At 47.3% G+C, this 20,049-nt stretch overlaps 1 protein-coding gene and 1 non-coding gene across 2 annotated transcripts; both read left to right on the forward strand.

Annotated features, from left to right (window-relative positions):
* On the forward strand, positions 1-3,591 carry LOC146173616 (uncharacterized). Its single transcript, XM_084584561.1, has 3 exons — positions 1-128; positions 1,957-2,771; positions 3,492-3,591. Exons 1-2 carry the CDS (start codon positions 123-125, stop codon positions 2,767-2,769), a joined length of 819 nt encoding a protein of 272 aa, XP_084440687.1. The 5' UTR covers positions 1-122; the 3' UTR covers positions 2,770-2,771; positions 3,492-3,591.
* Positions 3,592-12,777: 9,186 nt separating this feature from the next.
* TRNASTOP-UCA (transfer RNA opal suppressor (anticodon UCA)) lies at positions 12,778-12,864 on the forward strand. The gene has a single exon. It is a non-coding gene; the product is annotated as a tRNA-Sec (tRNA).
* The last annotated feature ends 7,185 nt before the right edge of the window (positions 12,865-20,049 follow it).

A 20,049-nucleotide genomic window follows, 5' to 3' on the forward strand; every position in this document is an offset into this window, starting at 1 on the left:
ATAAAAAGCGAGCCACAGCGATCGAGATTCACAGTCACTGCCAAAGATCGGTATTCCTAGCCAAAGGAGTCGAGTGCCCGAGACCAGGAGATTCAGCGCTCAAGGCGAACATCCCTACAGCAATGAAGGTGAGACGTGACTATTGTGTTATGTTGTGTTGTTACGTTGTGTTCAATGGCTAAGAAGCTGAGGTTATAATGCCTTGAAGGCTGAGTGATCATTTCTGTTATACCATTATTTTATCTGTAAGAGTGCTGCCTAGCCCTAAAATGCTCCTTCAAGAATTATCGATGCAATAAATTATTTAGCGGAAAAATATTTAGCTTATTAGCACAATAATATTTAGAATATTATTTAGCAAAACGGTGTGATTAAAAAGGCACGGGAAATGCAAATAATAGTCTTACAGCCATCGTATTAACTATTAATGAATAATCCATAGGTAGCATTCACCTGCCGTTACACTGCTGCTTATCGGAGGTATTCCACCTGGAATCACTAAAAGCATTAATTCGATAAGTCAGGTTTTGCGGCCCTTGATAATAACGTTGTCGTGTCTCTATTCCAATCTCTTTAGTGTCTCGCCTAAGGATTGATAATCATGAACCGCTGGTCGCATCGATGTTACTGTGTAGTCGATTAAGCGTTAAGCAGCGTATCATGTATAATGTCTTTATGTGCCTTAAGGCCCTGAAGTCTATCTTAAAGACACATGAGAAGAAATTACAACTGACTTGCCTCGACAGACCACAGCACTTTAATGAAATATAGGCTATGACCGCACTCACACCAACAATAGAGATTTTATGTGAGAGAAAAGACCAAGAAACGGAATCAAGATGTGACTACCGCTGGACGATTTCGCGAGTAAAACTAATTGCGTCAACGCCGAATATTCAACGCGATTCCCAGAAACTATGCTACATCGCTAGTTCACTGTTAAAGGGTGGCAACCAGTCCTTCTTGGTGCAGACATCACTTATTTACTGGAGATGGTGTGCATATTTACAGTATGAATGACGCCGTTGGTTTGATAAAACACTGCTATTAATCTTGGAATAAGTTCAATGTGTCTAGCTTAGAGGATTCGCTGTTACACTGGAGACCATAACGTGCCACAAAAAAAAATTTCTTGCGTTACGTATAGCTCATTGTTGTCGCAAGTGCCATTAATTTCAAAGTTCACTTCAAACAGACATCATGATATAAATCTGCAATACCAAGAGAACCTCGTGTAATGTCCCCTTATTTCTCGAAAAGCCTAGATCATGCTGTCAGCCTCACGATCTTTCAACACACTTATGAAAAATTTCTACAAGCTTTAGTGAGGCCCATCTCCGCGAGTATAGATTAAAGGTTCAACAAAAAGGAATGAATGTTGCTTGTCGCTGGCTATAGCGCTAATATTTCACTTTCGTACTTCAAATTTTCAACATTATAGAAGCTGGCACACAGCCGTATAAAAGCAAACTTTTAATTTTTTTACGTATTAATAAACACCGTATCAATACTGCTGTTGAGGACTCCAGAGATCCTTTGGTAGCGCGCCGTTACAACTTTCCAAGGGAGAAAGTCTAGAAAATTCTGCGTAGAACTAGGCTCAAATCCGGTGCGGAGTTCGTTAGTGAATGGCCGATTGCAGGAGTGATGCCCAGTGAATGAAAGCGAGCAGTCTTAGGTAGAAAGAATTGTTTTTTAATCTTTCCAGAAGATATATTCGTAAAAACTTCATACAACGTCTGTCATCTACATTTGATGAGCACATAAAGATCTCAGCACAGACTGCCCAGACGAAGACAAGTCCCACTTGTCGAAACGTTGGCTCAACCTGCGAACTGATGCTTCCCCCTCAACCCTTGTTCAGTGCTCCTTCATACCGTGTTATCCATCTGCCTCTCATTCTACTCAGCACAGACATGCCGCAAAAAGTTACAGACCATCTCTCTTTCTTCGCAGTTCTTCACAGCTGCTGCTGTCTGCGCCCTGGTGGCTTGCAGCGTCTTCGCTGAAGATGCTGCCAAGAAGGACAAGGACGTCGAAGGTCGTGGAGGCCTTCTAGGCGGTGGTCTCGGAGTCGGTGGCTACGGTGCTGGAGTGGGACCTGGCCTTGTTGGAGCTGGTCTCGGAGGCGTTGGACTCGGCCGTGGATTTGGTGTAGCTGGCGGCGCCGGCTACGGTGGAGCTGGTCTTGCCCGCCCTGGAGTTGTTGGCATTGGATATGGTGGTCTTGGCAGTGGTGGGCTTGGATATGGTCGTCTGGGTTACGGTGGTCTTGGATATGGTGGAGCCGGATATGGGGGTCTCGGCTACGGTGGTCTTAGATACAGTCGTCTCGGATATGGGGGTCTTGGATACGGTGGTCTGGGGTATGGCGGTGCTGGCTATGGTGGTCTTGGCTCTGGGGGGCTCGGGTACGGTCGCCTCGGATACGGTGGCCTTGGAGGATATGGAGGAGGCTACCAGTCCGGCTACGGATCTCAGGCCGGTGGCTATCAGGGTGGATACCAGGGCGGCGCTGCGGGCCACAACCTGGGATCCGCAGGCTTCGCCGGAGGTGCCTCCAACAGGAACGTGAATGCATACAGTAACAACCAGGGCTACAGCCACAGCTCTGGCTTCTCGGCCAGCGATAGCAAGAACTTCGGCTCCGGCTACAAACAGGGATCGGCTGGTTTTGGAAGCGGTGCTGCTGGGCACCAGGGTGGCTTCGGCCAGTCGTCGTTCGGAAAGACCGCCGGAGCTGGCTTCGGTGGAGGTTACCTTGGTTAAAGGTAAGCACTGTTCGAGTAAACTCAATGTTACTACTACTATTCGTTAACGTCCCACCTAGATTTAGGCATGCATGAGGTTGACGAAATTTTAATACCGTTCGTAGACTATCTATGAGCTGCGTGCGGACTGTGCAAAGATAAATTTGTAAGGGTCAGGAGCTCTATAACTATTGCCAAATATTATATATTCGCCTTTAAAAGTCATCAAAGCATGAAGGTGGTCTTGCTACGAGGCATTCAATATATACGAAAAAAGAATGCAGAACCTTATCCCTGTTTCATATTCGAAATTGGTGGCATGTAATCATCAAGAATCAGCACAGAGTTCCCAAATGGCAAGCTTGTGGACGGGATGTCAATCCGTGCCTCTTAGAGGAAAAGGTGAATACATTAAAACGACTTGGAGCAGCCAGGGGGGAAGCCTGCTACTCAGCGGTCGTTTGATATTAGTATAGAGTTGAAGACAAACCGAAATTGTTAGCTATTACTCCTCCTATATATGTCGTATACCCTAAGGAAAATGTAACTCCCAACCCTGCCTCAAAGGTCAGTCGAGCCCATGCGAACATACAAAGCCACGTTTTACCCTAGGAACGATGATTTAATTCAAAATAAGAAAGCAGATGCACATATCCTACGCAAAATGTGAATGTTTCTATTCATTACAGTTTTGATCCTTGAGGAATAAAGATAATTTACTACTCTTTTTCACTTCCACAGCCAAAGTCATTTCAACGCACTGCGTCCACACCGTTCCTGTTTCCAAAGATTCTCACCAGAGGTCCCTAAAAAGTCAATAAAGTCTGATCTCTTGAACTAGGCCATTATGTGTATTTTGTTGTCATTTCCCACGACAGAAACGCGAAATCTCGCCTATGGATATAGGCCAACTGAGGCGCGCGCAAAAAACATGGCATGGCGTCCTGTCGTTCGATATATAAGCTGCCCCACTTTTTATGACGTGCGCATACATAGGGGGGTGGGTGATTACCTTGAAAACGCTACCTCAACCGGATATCTGAATATTTAGCTGGTACATTTCAAAGAGCGTTACGTGGCCGGTAGTATTCAAATATCCTTTCTTGATCTATTTTCGCCGTGCTCCGTCTAGAACTTCGTCGAAAATCGGATGGAAGGCACCAGACACTACGCATATAGAACGCACTGTCTACAGACAAGTTGGCAAAAAGATCTGCAATCTGTTCGTGGGCCATATTACCAATAGCATTTAGAGGAAGTTGCATGGACAAGTGCTGTCGAAGGCTCGGTGTGCATAAACAATATTACGACTATAGAAATACCATCGGCCTTAATTGGTTTTTTAAGCTACTCTGGCACACTTTCACTACAATTAAGTCGTTCGCGAAACTCGGTCAGGAAATGTGGCAGTAACCTTGTCTACCAGCCACTTGATTCTCGTGCTCAGCCCTCGCTTTGCTGGATTGCATGTTTTAACATTGATGCATGGAAGCAGGTAAGGTACTTACACTGAATTTTTGGCATCCCCAGCAGACATTTATTTCAATCCCGGTGTTTATTGGTACCCATTTTGGTGTATAGGAGGTATTCACTAAGGCCGTACTACCAGACGGCATGGCCACCTTCACGCCTTATCCGCGATATCAATTGCCGTCGGTGGCTTCGGCTCGGGCAGTATCACATTACCTTTCAGGTGCCCGCAGCGTAAAATGGAAGAAATAAATAAAGTTTTATCAAGTTACAAAATACTTCCACATTCATTTTAGCGCCATCTGTGTGCATGGAGTCTCAAGTATTATTTTCGTGCTCCGGGGCATGAAATCGCCTACTTGCTGTTGCAACTAGCCATTCACCCGTGCACCAGCTCGGCAACAAAAGTAGCAGGTTGCATATTGCACACAAATTCGTTAACGGTTAGCTGTCACTGACGCAGGACACATGTTGAAGAGACAGCGCATTGTTAATTTCCCATGTTCCAAAACTGGCGCGGTCGCGAAACGCACATTTTTCGTGACGGTAGTCAGCAAACTACCGGTCTAAGCTTTCACAGCCGATGTTCCAGCAGCAAAGCGAAGCATCTCAGTTGCTTAATTTGGGTCAGCGACACAAGGTCGAGCAAATACTGTCACGCGCTCACAGCAAAAACTACAAACCCAGCGAGAATGTTTTTAGTATTGGCAGCCTGCCTGCTTGAAATGCACATAACCCGTGGAACCTAGGTTCGCAAAAACGTGATGTGCAGCGATAACCCTTGATACAGTTGCAAGGCGTCGCTTGCAAGTCGGCAGAGGTGACAGGTAGAACTAGCTAAGCGAAGAGACACGTCCTAATTTATTCCCCTCTAAAAATGGCTGTAAACGCGGCTGGAAGTGGTAGGCGAATATGTCTACTTATGACAGGTAGTGACATGCCGATCAAGACCACAAAAGAGAGATAACTAGGAGAATAAGATTGGGATGGAACTCATTTGGAAAGTACTCAAGCAATATGACTAGCAGCTTACCGGTATCACACAAGAGAAAAATGCACAACAGTTGAATCCTACCTGTACTAACTTATGGGACTAAATCATGGAGGTTAACGAAAAGGATTCTACTTAAGTTGAGGACAACGCAGAGGGTTATGGAACGAAAAATGGTAGGTGCAACGTTAAGAGATAGGAAGCGTGCAGAGTGGGTCAGAGAAATAACTCAAGTTACCGACATTCTAGTGAAAATTAAGAAGAAGAAATAGACATGGGCAGGACATGTAGTGCGAAGAGAGGATAACCGATGGTCTGTAAGAGTAACCAATTAGATTCCAAGGGAAGATAAACGTAGCAGGGGGCGGCAGAAAATTAGGTGGATGAGAATAAGAAATTCGCAGTGGTCAAGTGGATGCAGCTAGCACAGGGCTGGGTTAATTGGAATAAAATGGCAGAGTCCTACGCCTTGCAGTGGGCATAGTGCGGCTGTTGTTGTTGATGATGATGATGATGAAAAACGACTCGCTGGCCATCGACGCCCTCACGCACGTGTGGCTCTTGGCCTCCGCCGCTTGACAAAAAAAATAAAACGCTTTTTTGGGTTTGTACGTTTTAATTTTTTCACCTGTCGCAAAACTTAAAACCGCGCTTCACCAGGCAGGCCTCCCATGTCGAGTAACTCAACGCGAAGCAATGGTCTGGTAGCACGCCACTCACCACGACGACGTTACCGCAGTCGTACGAGCTGACGTTTTCGCAAAGTCGAACCTTTTTTTGGGACCGTCATTTTTCTTGTTGGACGCAGTCCATGGGTGTATCGCCTCATCGCATGGCTTTAGCTGGCACATGCACGAAATGTGATAAGGCGGGAAAGGCGCACTCCTCGGATCACAACGAGTTGAATACTGCGGCCTGTGGCACCTCACAGGACCACGCACATGGCGAATGCCGTGTCGACCACTAGCGCCCCTTGCGGATAGCCTCACGTGAGTACGTCATAGTAGCCACTGTCGATATTCCCGCTATACATATAGACCTGTGTATCGGGCGAAGATGACGTCAAAACGCCTCCTCTCTGGACTGTTGCAATCCTGCTCAGCTGCCGCTTCCACCGTGCTGACGTCAGGCGCACACAACAGCCCAGCCAGTAATATGGCGAAGCCTAGGAAGTTCTCGTTGCAAAGGTCTATAGGAAATTCTGACGAATTTCTAGCTCTGGGGAGACATGAGCATTCTTGGCCTGGTCCCGGTGAGAAATGGATATTATTCAATCTGCGTGATAACAACAGAATAAATATATATCTTTTTTTTTTTTTTTCCGTTGCTTATTAAGACATGGGAGCGAGAAAAATAGGCAAACCTGCAGCGCACATTTCATGAGTGCAGATATATTGTTTCCGCTGGATTAGCACTGCTATTAGGACGTCGAATCGAACATAGCCACATCACCATGACATTTCACCGCATAACGTAAGAGTAGTTCACACACACATCGATCCTTTCACCCGATTTCTAAAGATCGCTCTTATAGTATTACACGCCCAAGAACTGCGTCTTCATGAGGGCTACTGGTAGCCTACGGCTTAGCAAACTTACCTAAATGAATATATTATGTTGTATAATATATACATAGATGTGTAGGGTCATGAATATGCGTGAGCAGGGCTCTGCATTAGGGAGAGCTAATTTTCATGTCCCTCCTTCCCCCCCCCCCCCTACAGCCCCTCCCACTAGAGCCCCTACTGCCAAAACGCCAAAGATAGAAATGGCTAAATTATTTTTTATGCGATGGATTTGCTACATACACCGAAAATTCGGCGCTGAAAAACAAAACAAGCTTCGCCGTGAATGCAGAATTAAAAATGACGAGGCGAAGCGCTTTTCTCATTAGTTCCTTGAGTCCTCGGATTTCCGAAGGTAAAGGTGGCAAGTAGGGCCCGTTGATGCAACGCAACATCATGGGTTTTTGGCCTCCACCCCGTCAAAAAAACCTGCACAGCCATGACCCTGCACTTTTAAAAATGACGGCGCCGGTCCGACCGAGTAAAGGAATGGGCAGACATGGTGACCCTCCCCCCTCTGTGTACAATTTCACGAAGAGATGAAAGGCGCTGCCATTTTTGGCCCTGAGCTGCGCTCGAAGTGCAGGAAAGAGTTGATGACTGCCCAACCTAACAGGGCAGTCAAATCAGCTTCTCTGACAGTAGTGGAAAGGTTTTCACGCTTTTATATGAACACCGTACTCAGTGTCAAAGGACTAAAATAAGTTCTGGTAGCTGTTGTCAATTTCTGTATGCAGTCCTCCTATTCAAGCGCCTAGATCCAGTCACGGCCAATTTCGAAGGTAACAGGCGCTCGCGCACTGCTCTTGAGACTAGCCGTGATCCAATAATTCGTACAACGTACGCAATGCTGAATTCCAATCAACGATCCAGAGCGCTCTCCGGATCATTGAAGGAGCAAGATTTCTAGGCAGTGTTAGGTACAGTTACGGTCACACAGAACTCCCAACCTGAATCAGGCTCAACAAGCAAACACATTTTCATGTTTCCTTGAGAGAGAAACATTGCTCCGAATCGCCCACTGTGATTCGCCATTCGACTGATGGTGTTGAATCGCCCACTGGGATTCGCCATTCGACTGATGGTGTTGAATCGCCCACTGCGATTCGCCATTCGACTGATGGTGTTGAATCGCCCACTGGGATTCGCCATTCGACTGATGGTGTTGAAAAATGTGCCTGGTCTGCGGCCAACTACGAAAATCTCAACTCAGTCCAGCAATAAACTGAATTTCATTAAGTTTAATTGTATTGCCATTCCCGAGAGATGTTTTGTCCAGAAATTTTAGGCGGATGAACCAAAATACGGAAATATGTTAAGGGCGTCGAAATGGTTTAATTCAATAATCGTTATATTATTGAGCCCCTGAAATTATTAAGGGCCCCTGAAATGCTACTTGGGGTGAAATTCTAATGCAAGCGATTCATACAGGTGGCCTCTGTGAGTATTCTAGTCAAACTGGAAAGCTTCGCGTGAAGCCGATGATTTGCAAATCATTTTTAAAAAGGGCGCGTAGCGATCACTCGCAGCAGATTTGGGGGACACATCCCCGCGCGCAAACACCGCCACTGACGTCAGTGGGGCTGCTGGGCGCGCCCACTCATTGGACGCTATCAAGTTACGCAAGCGAGGCGGGATGTGGCGGGGTGCCATCGCGACTTGTTTCTTTTTTCTTGCGCGACGACATGGGTTCAGTTGAGGGAGGAGAGGAGGAGCAACATTTTCTATCGTTCATACGTTCGGTGCTATAATGAAGCTATCTTATCTGTGCATTGCGGAGAGAATTGACGGGATATACTTGTCACTCGTGCGGGTTTCGTAATTTTAGTAAATAGCTATTAACGGGCCCTTTAATGGTATCTAGGTATGTGACTAGTTATATGCATTCCGTCTGCATCTCTGCTTGCAGATCCTCATTCACGTACGAGTACAGTGTTATGCACTGTTATGGTGAACACGCAAGGAAGTGGTCGCTCTTTGAAGCGCTGCTGCGTGCTCAGCGGTCGCACATCGCAGCAAAGAAACGCAGGTAAACGGGCCTGGAAATAGTGCTGGAGATAGTGATTGGCTGCAGCCCGAAACGCAGTTGGCTCAGACGCACTGAAGCTTTGAAGAGAACGGCCACCTGATCGCATCTTCACTCTAAAAGTGGAGTAACTTGTACATTGCTACTCACTAGATTTGTGCCTTTGTTAATTACCATGCACATAGTCATCAGCATACAGTCGCAGGCTACTACGTTATGTGAAAGACCTCAAGTTGTTATATGGGTCCCCACTAGCCCTACTTTAAGCATCCTGTGCGAACGTGCCTGAGTGGCTTAGGAGTAGAAAAAAAAATAACTGCCTCTCCCATAACTGAGAGTATATGTAATGGATACGGACATCAAGTTGTCTGCAAGGCCAAGTAGCATCTGGCTGTTGTATTGGATGTCTACTGAAATGACGAACGGCACAGTCAGGGAACTTAGTCAGGTCTATGGACGAAGTGCAGTACGTTGGACATGAGACAACACTGAAAGGCAGAACGTTGCAGAGTGCGCGACACCGAAGAGACGCTGGTCTGACAACTATGTAGGGCATGCAGCGCGTTGGAGTGCTCTCCGAGTGCTTATAAAGCCATCTAAGAGGCACCCCATCACCAGGCGCCTCGACGCAGTGACAGAAGATTCCAAATCCCCGAACTCGCTTCATACCGACCGCCGGCTTCGGGCTGTGTTTTACGTGTGAGTGTGTGCCCGTATGCTCGTTGTTGACTCAACGTCAGCGACAACGAGAGCTATTCAAAAGCATTGCATGCTTAAATATACCTGACTCAAGATCTAAATAAGCTAGGGTCCCGGAGGGCTTGATTTCCAAATATCACGTGTCGATTTGGTAGCTCGATGTCATATGTCCCAACTTGCGGCGTCGCATAACCCGCTAACTAATCATTACCCTCGGCTATATGGCCCATCAACTACCTACTGCCAGTGGCACGTTAATTGGTTTTCGCTCTCAGAGCTGGCAGCATCAACGGAGCATTTTATGGTATCGCGCTAATATAGTTTAAGAAAAATTAAAGGGTTTGCCGGAGAACTGATGTTCCATGGATGTCACTAAAAGATATATATGCGCATTAGCACGAGTATTTATGTTCATATTACTTTCCTCTCACGAGAGGTCGATAGTGTGTACGGATCATGCGACGTATCGCATTCAGTCGGGACGTTGCGACAAAACGAGTACAGCGGAATTCGACGACATGACCATGAGGCATTGGAAGACTTTTCTGTCTTCAAGAGAACGGGGAGGTTGACGTTGTGCACAGGCCATGGTGCAATACTTTTGAACACCAATGACAAGCGGGAAACATTTAGGATGTTCTGAGATGGCACGGTTCGCCTGCGTATATTACGCAGTCGGAAGCGGATAATCATCAGCAAACTGCTCTAAGACTATGTGATAAGTCCTATTATGTCCTAAAGCCAAGTATGTCAATGAATCCCACATTTTCCGTTTCCTGGATAGGATAATCCAACATGCGCATATTGTTAGAGTTCACTGTGCGCACGTAGTTGCATTTGTTACAAGAGACTCCCGTAGATGGCAAAAGCTACACCATTGGCGTTGGCAAACTCTCCGCCACTACTCCCGCTCTGGGGGCAGCAGCCAGCCGCGAGCCACGCAAGCGATGCGCCGAACGCGGGGACCGGACGGCTGCCGTTCTCCTCACCCTCATGTAAACACAGAGCATGCGACTCGGATTCTACGACGTCGCCTCTTCTGCTACGGAATAGACCCATCCCTGTATTCGATGTAATCGCACGTACATAGCACAGACTCTAATAAAAGTCACTAATCCCCATGCAAAAGAAGCAACCAATAAGAAAAGAAAAAACTAAACGAAAGTACGTAGCAACGCAACTTCGCACGGGCTGCCGATTAGTGAAGCTTCACGAATCACAACGTAGAGGTGGGTCCGCCAGACGCACCGAAGCATTCTCGCTCTCTGCCACCCATCTACAGATAGATGCGCACCCTAGTTTTAACTATAGGGTGTTCAAATAATACAGCATGAGCCCATTGATTTCGGCCTTCTCGACAACCTATAGACGAAGTCAAAAACAAGTCTGAGGATCACTAAGGTGGCATATTATAGTGAAGGATTCTCAAAGAAAAGAGAATATGCGAACAAAATATTTTTGCTTAAGAAAAAAATATGCCCTCAGTGATCACCGTCCGCGACGTGCATGCAAGAGTACAGGCGACACCGCGAATAGCAGACGACATGAGGATGTTACCTCGCTGTGACGTCAGTGGCCCATGGTTGCCAGACCAGAAAGCTGCTTTCAATATCAGTCATAAAAATTATTTTAAAACTATATACTGAACCGAATGAGCTACATTTGTGAGGATTTATAATTTAGCGCGTGTGGAGGGAAATGCAATAATCAGTTCATGCTCCAATGATAGCTGTCATGACCCCTTCAATGATTCGAACCCCAGATGGTTGAACTCGGGAGACCTACGTTATATACAGTCCCTCACAGCCTACGTCGCTTCGGGACGTTAGCCCTATAAACCAAACCAACTTTCATGAGGCAGCACAAAATCCTTCTGCCAGTAAAATACATTGTAGGAATCGTACGAAATTCCGGCGGTAGGGGGGGGGGGTGTTCCCGTAGGCCTGTATTTGCATCTACGCGCGACTGCATGCATTCTATAGCATGGGGGCGAAACACTTCTACACGTGCACTTGTCTGTGTATATACAGTAATGCGAAAGCATCTCTCTTATTCCTGCCTAGGGACTCGAACCCTCGACCATCTTTGGGAAATGAACCCAAGGCCGTTATTGGAACTCACACCCTTGCCCCCCCCCCCCTTCCATCTCGAAACTTTACTTGGGACTCGAGCCCATGACCTTCTGGGACTTGAACTTCTGAACTGTTCTGGGACTCGAACCCACGACCTTTAATAGAACTCAAACCCTTTACCATATTTTGGGACTCCAGCCCTTTCTAATTATCCACGCAATGAATGATTGGCAGTTCTTGCATACAGCTAGGTTCTGTACAAATATTGCCGACACACTGTGGTGACAATGCTCTTGAGACAAGAAATGCTTCGTATTTAAAACCAAGAGAGAGTGCGGCATCATGCTGCCAGGCTTCAGGGCTCACGATTTCGGCCCCTCCCCGTTTTTCGCCTTCCAAGTCTGTCCGTAATACTTTTTTTCGGTGTCAGTATACGCATCAGTGCTCTCGTCTGCGCGGCCAACAGCGTGGGCGTCATTGCAGTGCGCGCCCTCCTGACTTTTTTTTTCCTCCATACATCCGAGGATCAAAGCGGAACTCTCCAAATGCGCCCGCGTGAGTCGTCCTACCTACCTCAAACATGCATCAGATAAACGGAGTAAAGTGCCCGCATCTGTCTTTTGATAAGAAGTTACAGAATCACAGTTGATATCTTATCTATACTTGTAAGTTTATCTTTTAGTGGAGACCAATATATAAATAGTCAATAAGTTTCTTTTTCTTCTTTGTATTCCTCACTTGCTGTCAAGTTGGCGGTAATTGTCACATACGTAATACCACAAAAAAATTAACCGAACATGTACTGAATATACCTTTACAAAGACCACTCCCTACGCGTCGCCGGATTGTGAGTGCGCTTGCTTGCTGAGAGCACGGAGCAGCGGAACACATTATGTATAGTGAAAGCGTCCTAACACTGCAGCCGCATCAACCTCCAACTTGAAACACGAGGGGGCGCACTGAACACAAAAAACAGCTCTTTATTGGCAAAACATTTTACGTTCAGCAAAAGACCACGTTTTGTTTTCCGCTTTTCTATATACAGCTAAGTGCCCCTTTTTCCAAGACATTTCATAGAATAAAGAGTTTTCAGTTAGATTTACAAGCATACTTTTAAAGCTGTAATAAGTTGACCAAGTCACTGGAACGGAGCGTTGCTACCGGGGATTTGTCTATATATACTGCCATGGAAGCACTCGCGATTGCCCAGACGAGCCTCGGTGGTCCGGGGTGCGGGCTTCAAACCCGTAGCTGATTGACGTCAGAGTGGTTCGATTCCACCTTCTGGGCGTTCATTTCTTTTCCTTTTTTTCAGAGTGCGATTATAATTTCCAACCGCTTTTTCTTCCCGGAGTCTTTTTAACACTGTTCACAAATTATGCGCGGCTATTTTAAAATCTACGCGTTATACATCTGTACAGGTTGGTTTTACAGCAATTGAAGAGGGCGCCGTGGTACCAACGTACTAATGTCAACTATCACACGTTCCTTTTCAGAGTGTCATTAGTTTTACTGGTTTAGTTATGAAATCTATATCGCTTCCGGGACCATATGAAGCAATTATTCCAACCTTTTACAAACTAATTACATTTTAACTACGTACGATACGTCTCTGCTGGAGGGTTTTACAGCAAGGGGACGCCGTAGTACTAATTACTACACTACCGTTACACTCCGGCTATAATGTAGTGTTTATCTGACACTGGTGCCGTTTCGCTGATGGGATTCCAAAGAAAATCCCTATTAATCAGCATGTTCATTCTGCTCAATTTTGCGGACCTTTAATCGGGATTCAAGCGATGCCGACTGGGAAAGGCCATATATCCGTCGGTCCATAGTTGAATCCTGTGCAGTTGAAAGCGATAGTACATCTCTAATGCCGTCTGTTTCACCTAAGCTCCCACCCAGACATGCGCTGCGAAAAGGGGTCGCCATATTATGTGCGTCTAGCGCGCCGACAGGCTCCGCGGTTTCGGTTTCGCTGCCGCCATTTACTTACACAGCCACTTACGTTTTAGTGAAGGCATCCCCCATACCCAATTAATATTGCTATTTTACGTTGACTACCGCTTCACCTCTGCCGTCATAGCTACCCCCCCTCCCCCCCACTTCCCCACTCAGAAGTTTAGACAACCCCGTAATATATCAGTTCACGAGAAAGCCCCCGGCTGCGGTCTAAAAAACTTTAATCGGCTTACACACACAAAAAAAAAAGCAAAAAAGGCATCGTATCGGTCACTCTTCTCGGCGGATATGAGACCCTCGCCGTAAGAGAAGGGAGGAAGGTGGGAGAGAAAGCAGAAATAGAGAAAGAGGCGCCGCGGTAGAAGCAGTGGAAGGCTTCGGAATAATCACGGCCACCCGAGATCTTTAAAGGGTAATGACACCAATTTTGGAATGTAAGCTGTTTATTGCATCTCATTCCTGGTGTGCCAAGTAACTAAACATCAATGTTTCAGCTGCGTCGGAGCTGCAGATATTTCTAAGACTAGTATTTTCATTTCTTCGTGAACATATTGCTGATCTGGCAACCGACGCAGCTGCCACGACATAGACCGACCGCCGACGCCGCGTCGTCTGCTGCATGTTCTGCTGCATGCACGAGCAGCGTCAACCGCGGTAACGCGAAGCCGCGGTAATATTAGCCAAACAGCAGTCATGCTGCTTAACAAGGTTACTGCAAACTGAGCTTTTCGTCAATCTCTGTTAGCGCTCTTAATCTAGGGATTAGTGGCATCCGTGCGCGGGATTCAGGTACACGTTGGCGCCCGAGTACGAAGGCGCACGAGCGGACCCGCTCGAATACCGTACGCACTGTACACTGAAACAGGTCTCAAAAGCAACACATATAAAATATGTAATGTACATAATGCCGTCCGACGGCGCTTTTGTACAAATATTGAGGTACCGCACCCGACAGCACACCAGCGTTAGTGTATAGGGCGCCGCGCACTATGTATACACTGGCATCTTCTGCACCCAACAAATTCAAAAACTCAATCGGGAATAAGATGGGCAAAAATCAGAAACGCCATTGAAGGAGACGATACGGCGTTTATGAATAAGTTAGTAAAAACGTACGTTGCAGACAACCAGAGTTCCCCCCTCCCGAGCTACGGTGGCACGCCCAACGAGACGCTTGACGCCCCCATCACGAAGGCAGAGGTAAGGGCGGAAATTGTAAGACTAAAAACTAAATCAGCTCCGCGCCCCGATGGGATCACCAATAAAATGCTAAGCAATCTGGACGATGACTCTATTAGTCTTCTAACGGAATTCATTGGAAAAGTTGGGGAAACGAACCAGTTGCCAGATCAATGAAAAACGGCAAACATAATATTAATACCTAAACCGGGCAAACCCCCGCAATTGGAAAATTTGAGACCGATTTCCCTAACCTCATGCGTAGGGAAGTTGCTGGAGCCCGTAATCCAGACGAGATTAACGTGCTTCATCGAGCAAAACGACCTGTGGCCGTACGAAATGGTCGGTTTCCGACCGTACTTGTGCACGCAGGACGTAATGCTCCGACTAAAGCATGATATCATGGACTCGCGATCGAGAGACGCCAAAGTGATCCTGGGCCTAGACCTCACCAAGGCCTTCGACAATGTCAGGCACGAGGCTATCCTCGAAGGGCTCGAAGGGCTCGGAGTAGGGGAGAGAACGTACAATTACATAAAAGACTTCTTATCGGGCAGAAAAGCCTGCATGATATTTCAAAATTTAGAATCTCCTACGATAGAGTTAGCAAGCAAAGGCACGCCTCAGGGCTCAGTGCTATCGCCTTTCTTATTCAACGTGGCGATGAGAGGGGCTAAAGTTTAGCATGTATGCCGACGATATCAACATCTGGATTAACCAGGGGAGCGATGCGAGTACGGAGGAACGCCTGCAGGCAGCGACCGACATCATTGTCGATTACGCGGCTGAACGAAGACTTTCGTGCTCCCCGCAAAAACCTAAGTTGTTCGTATATAGCCCAAAGTACCTCCGCTGCAAGATTAGCGGGGAGTTTCATATTCAGGTAGAGGGCAAACCGATGCCAAAAGTAGATCAGATCAGGATTTTGGGGATGGTCATCCAATCTCACGGCCATAACGGAGAGGTCCTGAAAAAATTAGAAAGTTACGCGATGCAAACCCTCGGGCTCTTGAGGAGGGTCGCCACTAAAGGAAGAGGCCTCAAGAATAGAAATTTACTAAAACTAATCCAGGCGTACGTAATAAGCAGAATCAGTTACGCCACGCCCTACCTAGACATCAAGGCCGGCGAAAAAGAGAAATTAGACTGCCTGATTCGAAGATGCGTTAAGAAGACGCTAGGACTGCCAATAGGTACCTCGAGCGAACGACTGCTCGAACTCGAGGTGCATAACACGTGGGCAGAATTGGCGGAGGCAGTGCGAGTAAGCACGACCGAGACGGGCAGGGTAATCCTTGCAAAAGTAGGCCTCAACCCAGACAGAGGAGTTCAAAAAAAAAAAAAAAGTCGCAATTAGTAGGGAAAGCAGGAACGCCTTGGTAGTCCCCCCTCCCTAGGAATATGCATCCAGAATTTAATGTCGAAAGAAGGGCCAAACGTGCCGAAGCTTTCAAGGACATGGGACCGAAGGAAGTAGTCTATGTTGATGCGGCAAGTGGCAGAACAGGTGCGGCGGTAGCTTCGGTAGCCGATGGCCAAGGGGCGCCGGTATCCGCGGCAGCTGCAGAGGCCGCAATATAGAGACTGCGGAGGATAGTGCGATAGCGCTAGCTTGCGTAGGAACGGAAGCCAAGTTCATAATTAGCGACAGCAAAACTGCCATTCAAAATTTTGGAAAGGGGAGGATATCGCCGTAGGAGCCCAAAATTCTCACCCAAAGAACGCTGAATAGGAAAATTCTGTTAATTTGGACACCGCTGACGCTGCCGTCCCTGGAAACGAGGCGACTCAAGAGCTAGCCCGAGCTCTCTATTTCCGGGTGGCGTATTAGCAAACCATATCCCGTAGGAGCACTCGAGCAGACGACGCTCTGGAACGTGATTCCTCTGAACAGCGCCACCAGGTGACAAATAGTGGATATATTGTCTGAAAGAATCCCGTCGTTTTTGTGGCGCAATGGATTAACACCAAGCATCTCTTTACTGATGCCACTTAAATATGCGACTCCTGTGTTGTATTTTTTTCCTCAATATTTATTTTTTTGTAATTGCCTTCACTGTAATTATATCCCGCCTACAGTGAGATTATAACCTTTAGGTTGCGTTTACAGACACCTTTAAGCAACAATCGGTATGACAACAGTTACACTAAGCAATTCCCTGCTGAAAAATCTGTAAGGGGCAATAACCTCACATTTTCTCACACAATCTCACTCAATTCACATAAGAAATCACGTACAAATCGCATACAATTGCATAAGTTCTCATAGTTTCTTGTACATTATCATAAATTATGTACGATATTTTATGATATATATGTGCACCTTATGAGACTCTATGCGATTGAATGAGATTTTATGAGGTTATTGCCCCGTAGAACTTTTGGTTTTTCAGTAGGGTTACCTTCCTCATAATCATTTCCTGCCTCGGCGAGTGTATGTTACCTTTAGGTTGCATTCAGAGACATCTTTCAGCAACAATCCCTGTTTACAGTGAGTGTATGTTACCTTTAGGTTGCGTTCCGAGAGATCTTTCAGCAACAATCGCCGTTTAAATCGCTGAAAGCGTCGTCTGCTCGAGTGCTCCTACGGGATATGGTTTCCTAATATGCTTCCGGGTAGCCGTCGAACCCCCCGAACACTAGGCATGCGACGAGCGTCTGCAAAATTACAGGGAAATCATCGACCATTATAAATTGGGACGTAGACTGGTACTCCCGCCAGATGTTAGCCTAAATAATAGAGAAGTTGTCGCGTGGAGGCGGCTACAAACTAATACGTTCATGAACCCGGTCTGGGCGTTTCACGCGCTACCAGACCTTAGGGACAATGATCTGTGCAAACACTGTGGGGCGAGAGGGACCCTCGATCACATAATTTGGGAGTTCCCACAATCTCCAGGGATAGGACAAAATATTACAAGTAGAGTAGCCTGGGATACCCTGCTGCGAAGCGCGGACCCTGCGATCCAGCACCGCACCGTCCATCTGGCGGAAAATGCCGCAACAAGGCAAGGGCTACCTAGCTGCCCTCTAATCCGCGGGCGCACGACCCCCCTTCTTCCCCGGCACGCGTGCCAGGGGCGGGAAGAGGACGTCCATTTCCAATGGAAATAAAAGGAAATAAACGAAATATAGAACGCCGGTGAACTTGGATGCTTTAATTCAATGAAATGCTGGTTGTGTTCGACAAGGGGCGCGCGATGTACCGTCACAACAGGTCACGATGTTACCAGGCGATTCATGCATATACGAAGCTGACCCCGCCAGGTGTCCGATCCAGGCGCCCGTGCGGCGCCTTTCATTTGCCGCTCCCTCGAACCACACACCAGACAGCAAACAGAAGCAGACCGAGATATGTGAAGGAGGCGTTGCTACAGCAAGCATCAGCGACGTCTGAAATTGATTTACGGGATATAAAAGCGCAGTATCTGTCACAATTCTCCGCGGACACATGTATCAAGCCGCAAATGCAGGGAGGAAGGTGGGAGTGAAAGAAGAGAGGGAGATAGAGGGGCCGTAGTGGAGGGCTACGATCCACCGTGCCTTTTGCCAAGCAACTATATACACTTCGGGATCTGAAGAGTTAAACTTCTCGGCTTTCCTATGCCGTTCAGAAGCCGCTTAGTATGCTTCTCGCTCCTCCGGGGTGGTGCAGTGGTAAGACGCCCGACTCCGTAGCCCTCCAATAAGGCAACTCCGCCAACACCGCCTAGTAGTCTAGGTGGTGTTGACTCCGCGTGTCTTTCCACTTTCACTTCAACCTTACTCTCTTCACTTACAGCGCAGTGCAGGTGTCTACAGAAGAACCCCGCCCCGGTGGTGCAGTGGTAAGACGCCCGACTACTGTGCCGGAGTACCCGGGTTCGAACCCGGCCTCGGCGGCTGCGTTTCGATGGAGACTAAACGAAGATCGAGGAGTCCGTGAGCTGTGCGATGTCAGCGCACGTTAAAGATCCCCAGGTGGTCGAAATTACTCCGTAGCCATCCACTACGCCCCTATTTCTCTCTTTCCACCTTCACTCCCACCGTCCTCCCTTCCCTTACGGCGCGGTTGAGGCGTCCACTGAAAGCAAGTGAGACAGTTATACCACACCTTTCCGTTCTTATAAATCAATCAATCATTAGTATGCTTCTCCACAGATGATTGCTTACTGGCTGCTACGCGCCGCTAGCCACAAATCACGCAGATGGCGATGCGCAATCGCTACTGCGCATCAGAGAGGGAGAGATGGTCAGCGATGCGATGGAGATCGCGCAGTGGTTGCGACCAGCCCGGCGCGCCAGCTATGCGCGATGTGACATCACCCGCTTCTCGCGCATGCGCAGCTCGGCCTTTCCAGAGCTCCGCGAAATGGCTCAGCGACATGCCTAGTGTTGCAAAAAGAATGGCCGATTTCGAGGGAGAGCACGCGCTCTACGACGATATATGATGCGATGAACCCACTTTTAATATGGTTCACACATAGAGTTCCTTACACTACCTAGAGGGAAAGCTGAGGGCGCTGCACTTCAGCCACCATGGGCGCGCTAAGAATCATGGGCCGGTGCGCTACTTGTTGCGGGACAGTCGGTTTTTCTCGGGTACGTCCATAGCTCATCATCATTATCAGCTAACGCTGATAATGATGATGAGCTATGGACAAAGAAAAACCGTATGGCAACAAAGGGCTCCTTTATCACATAAAAAACTGAATTAAAAAAAAATCTTCCCACCAGTTGAACCAGACTTGCAATGACCTCATTAAAATGGCCAGTTTGCCGCCACTCTGAAATTAATGGCCGAGCAGCATAACTTTTGGGATCTGCACTCGCAAAATCAATACTGACATATACATTTCACTTGAGAAACCTGTCACCAACGGTGACACCAGCATTTCATCTCTCCTCTTGAGTATACTCGTAACTCCCTGCCACTAAAAAGAAATATTGCTGACAAGTCGTATTGTCTACGAAGAGGCTTCACAAATTCATAAAACATTTAGCGTAAATATATGTGCGGCTCCAACACCTCAATTCGTCTTTTAATTAAACTGCACGTGCTCTTTTCTCTCTGTCTGAGCACGTGGAGGGGCAGCTGAACTGTGCATGTGCAAAGGTTATCGCGGCGCGAGACTTGTGCTTGACGCGACAGAAAGTGTAGATAAAGGGACAGAATGGAAGAATCGGGGGAGTCTGGCAGGAGCCCTGCTTGGGGAGCGATCACGTTGTTAGCTGTTGGCGAGCAGCCCGAAGCATCCTGATGTAATGGACTGTGGAGCAGAGCAATACCAGGATGAAGACGGAAGCGATGCCTCCTGAGCTGGGTTTTTTTCTTGAGTTGCAGCCAGACGAG

This window comes from Amblyomma maculatum, chromosome 11 (genome assembly GCF_055883805.1).
Source record: "Amblyomma maculatum isolate TAMU_Amacu chromosome 11, ASM5588380v1, whole genome shotgun sequence".
Lineage (NCBI taxonomy): Eukaryota > Metazoa > Arthropoda > Arachnida > Ixodida > Ixodidae > Amblyomma > Amblyomma maculatum.